This window comes from Arachis ipaensis, chromosome B10 (assembly GCF_000816755.2).
Source record: "Arachis ipaensis cultivar K30076 chromosome B10, Araip1.1, whole genome shotgun sequence".
Classification (NCBI taxonomy): Eukaryota; Viridiplantae; Streptophyta; class Magnoliopsida; order Fabales; family Fabaceae; genus Arachis; species Arachis ipaensis.
The window spans coordinates 134870234-134874404 of record NC_029794.2 but is presented as its reverse complement, the minus strand read 5'-3'; the positions used below and the strand labels follow the sequence as shown (position 1 = coordinate 134874404).

Genomic DNA, 4171 nt, shown 5'->3' with positions numbered 1-4171 from the left:
TTCTTAAACACAGCTAATAGAAACCCTAAAGAATGTATTGAAACAAAAAGAATGGGTGAAACTAGAAAGAACAGCAGTCAACGTAGCATGTACCCAAATAATAAGTAACAAACCATTTTCCAAAGAGAAGCAGCATCGTCATCGACAAACGTGCTTCAATTCAATTCCGTTTAAATTCATTAGAAAATAAACGATCAAGTAAATACTAAAAGACTATTACTATTCAAATTCTTCAAATTTTAATCTTCTCTTAGATCTAATGAAAATAAATCAGGTAAAAATACTAGTATTGATGAACCAAAGAGGTTTCACCTAACAATGAGGAAATAACCCGATGAAAATAGCAATTTTTAATTAAAGTTGGTTATGTGAATGTAAATTATATGCTTTTCAATTGCATTATGAAATCATAAGGGAATAAAATGAAATAAATACATAAGAGAAAGTTTAGAAGATCAGCATTTTTATTAAAATTTGGCTAATACTTAACTATAAAAAAAAGTGAATAATCACACAATATTAGATAAAATCTCACACCATTAAAAATATTAATAATAATTAATTAATAATTACAAATCACAAAAGTTACTTATCCTCTAACACCCCTCAATACATAATGGTGAGGCAAAACAACTATACGAAAACAAAGAGAAAACAGAAAAGGAGATGAACTCAATTCTCTTTTTAATTCTAAACATTACTATTTGATATATACATCGTCTCATCTTTGATTTGAAAAAATAAGGTAAAAGGAATAACAAATATAGAAAAAAAAAACTAAAACTGATTACTACTATCTCTTCTAAAATATGAATTAGTTTAAAATGTTAGTATGTTAAAAAGTAAAGACTTCAATATATTTAAATGTACAAAAATTTTTAAAATAAAAGAATTACTAAATAACTAAGTATTCTAACAACAAACAGATAGGCAACCTGACACAATTAGGTTAGGTTTAAAAAAGAGACTAAAATTCAGATACAAACAGAAACTAAAAGTCAGAGACTGAGATTGAATTAGATCTTTATATTATATTTAGTATAAAATATATTAAATTAAGTTATGTCTAAATATTATGTCTAATTTAAGATAAATATAAATATTAAAGGTAGACTTAAAATTTGAAAAATTGAATAAAAATATATTTTTTTAAAATATTATTAAAGTTTTCAACCAAAAAATTTCAATCAATCTGTCCCTATTTTCTGTAACTTCAGTCTTTAACTGTCAAACAATACTTTTTCGTCTCCCAAAACAGATACTATCTTGGAAACTAAAGATTTATCTCATTAAATAAATAATTAATAATAATAGTTGAAGGTAAATAAGAGAAGCTCTAATGGAAATGAAAACAGGGGAAGGTTAAGTGTTTGATTCTAACCCTAAAACTGATTGACTTGACAACAACATTGTCAGCCATTGTTGAGAATGTAGGGCTCTGTGAGGTGGTAGCATGGTCATCCCAGTCAACAAGAGTGTTCCTTTTTCCCTCTCCTTTCAAAATTATATATGGCTTCTCATATGGAATCTTCAACTTTTCCCTGCAAAGTGCAAACCAAATGCCAATGAGATATAGCTCAAATGGTATAGTCTTTCCATACTCAATTAAGAGGTTGCGGATTCGAGTCTATTATTTGGTAAAAAAAAAATTAAAAAAAAAGTGCAAACCAAATTCAACCCTCAACAACCACACATAAACAAAAACTTAGAAATTACAAATTAAATATATATATTATAGTTTTAGTGTTACCTGTAAATACCAGCCCTGACATTGATTAAAACCCAATGCTTATTGTTGGAAGGGACTGAATCAATTGCAGATTGAATTGTAGAGAAGTTAGCATGGCCAGATTGGTCAACAGAAACTGTCAAATAAGGAAGGAGTTTGTTATGGATATCTCCATGATTTCTTTGGTGAAACTGAGCTTTTGCTATTTCTTCTTCTCCTAAACCTCCCACCAACATTACTATTGCTATTTTACAGAGACATGAAAGGGAGGGAAAACACATTGTGATTATCAGAGAATACCGGAATCTTTATTTTAATTTGATTCCTTCAATTCAATATATATACCCAATAATAATAACACTGAACTACTAAAATTGTCCCTACCTTTGAACATGCCCACAAAAATAACCCAACTTTGTATATGTTCCAAAATTTTGTTTGAATATATATAGGTTAGTCTAGTAGTTATCATTTTAGATGAAAATTCAGCTGAAGTCGACTTCATGTGAAGTTGATAGTTGAGAGATGTTAGATGATTTGACTAATTTGACCTAATTTTCATCTAACGGTTCTCAGCTATCAACTTCAGGTGAAGTCGACTGTACCTGAGTTTCTACCTATCATTTATCATTAGTCTACTTAAACAAGTATTAATAGATCCAATACTAATTTATATATGTAGCAATCTATAATCTAATAATAAGTTTTTAAATGAAACTCAAATTCGCGTAGAATTATAGAAATATCTCTTATTTTTAATTATGTTTAAAAAAATTATCAAAATTTAATTTTTAAAATATATATTTACTATCATAAAAAATGAAAAATATTTTTTTCAGCATATTCAAAACTCAGATACAGTTTTTAATAGTTTAGCCTAATAATAATTAGTAATAATGAATGAATGAGAAATAAATCAATAATAATAAATTATCATAGGAGAAATATGAAAAGGTGTGTATTTTACTGGGAAAGTGAGGAAAGTCAATGGTCTACAAAATTAAACATTAAATAAGGAATGAATTGAAGACCATGCAAACATATATTCCATAACTCCATAGTCCATCCTTTGCAATTCTCAATAAATAGTGTTCAAAATATGTTTCCAGAATTAATGCTATTGGCGATAAATTAGTGTCATATTATTGGACCTCACAATAGTTCCTATATGCATTTTTTTTTATTCTATTTTATTATGGAATTAGTTCAAAGTCCTCCAAGTATGTGAAGAATATTGACATTGTTAACGGCTTCTCCTACTCTGATATCATTATAAAGGTTTAGTTAACATATGTATAGTTATCAATTAAGAAAGTTATAAAGTTATCAATTAAAAAAGTTTTTTTTTTTTTAAATATTGTAAAGTTTAGTTTTAATGTATTTATTAAAAAAAAATTTAAATTTTTTTTACTAATAACAACCTTAATATGTATTGTTAAATTAAAGTACATGATCATTAAACCTTAATTATAATTATAAGGATTGTACACATAGTGCTTAACAAGGCCATATAATAATAATAATAATAATAATTGTTCCGTCCTATGAGAAGTCGTCGAACTGTGACGATCTCTTCCGAGCAATGTGATACTTATTCTAAAGAGCTATAGATCGAGTTGGTCTAAACATCGTGGTGGAAATACCTGCAAAAAATACTCTGACACTCAAGTAAGCGTAGATAATTTTTTTAAAATATATACTATAACTTAGGATAAAATTTAAAATCAGAACCTAGTTCTTGAGTAGGTTGTATACTTCGACTTTATAGAGGACTATGCTACTGATCGCGGGAATAAGTCCGAGATCATTAGCTCGGTAGGTGAGTGCCGTTTGTGGGGAGTTTGTTTTGTTGATAACGTTTGACTATTCAAATTCAGCGTCCAAACTTTTCGTTTTATTCTAAGTTTTGAGGGTAGTTTTGGTGGCCGAGGTATAAGGTACGTATCAATAATAATAATAATAATAATAATAATGGTTATAAATAGTATTTTTATGTCTTTAAAATATATTAATAATAATAACAAGAGATATATGTTAGTGATATTTTTATAAATATATTAATTTATTTACAATTATATTTTCATTTGTTTTTGTCATTAATTTAGATTTTTACATGAAAAATAATAAGATTTGTAATATTAAAAAAAATTTAAAAAATACCAAAAAATATATCTAGAATATTAAAAAAAAAGAACAGCGGAGACTTGGACGGCATAATACAACATTTTTATGGCATTTTATACTAGAAATAGCGACAGTTATAAATCCATCGAAAATAAATTTTAAAATTATGTGATTATAATTGCGGCAGTTAATGATCGCTTCAATTTTATTATTAAAGAATTAATCGATTTAGTTTGCAACAGTTTTATCTGTTAAAAAACATGAAACTAATCATGTCTGACTATGTCGTAGTGGATTCAAACTGATACTTAATTATCT

At 26.8% G+C, this 4171-nt stretch overlaps 1 protein-coding gene across 1 annotated transcript in view; it reads right to left on the bottom strand.

Annotated features, from left to right (window-relative positions):
* The window catches only part of LOC107621217 (probable pectinesterase 29), a 4874-nt gene extending 2788 nt beyond the window's left edge, over positions 1–2086 (bottom strand). The window contains exons 1-2 of the mRNA XM_016323251.2: positions 1751–2086; positions 1382–1541 (exon numbers count right to left, since the gene is read on the bottom strand). Coding sequence (XP_016178737.2) covers positions 1382–1541; positions 1751–2010 — 420 coding nt within the window. The 5' untranslated portion in view covers positions 2011–2086. The remainder of the gene's footprint in view (positions 1–1381; positions 1542–1750) is intronic.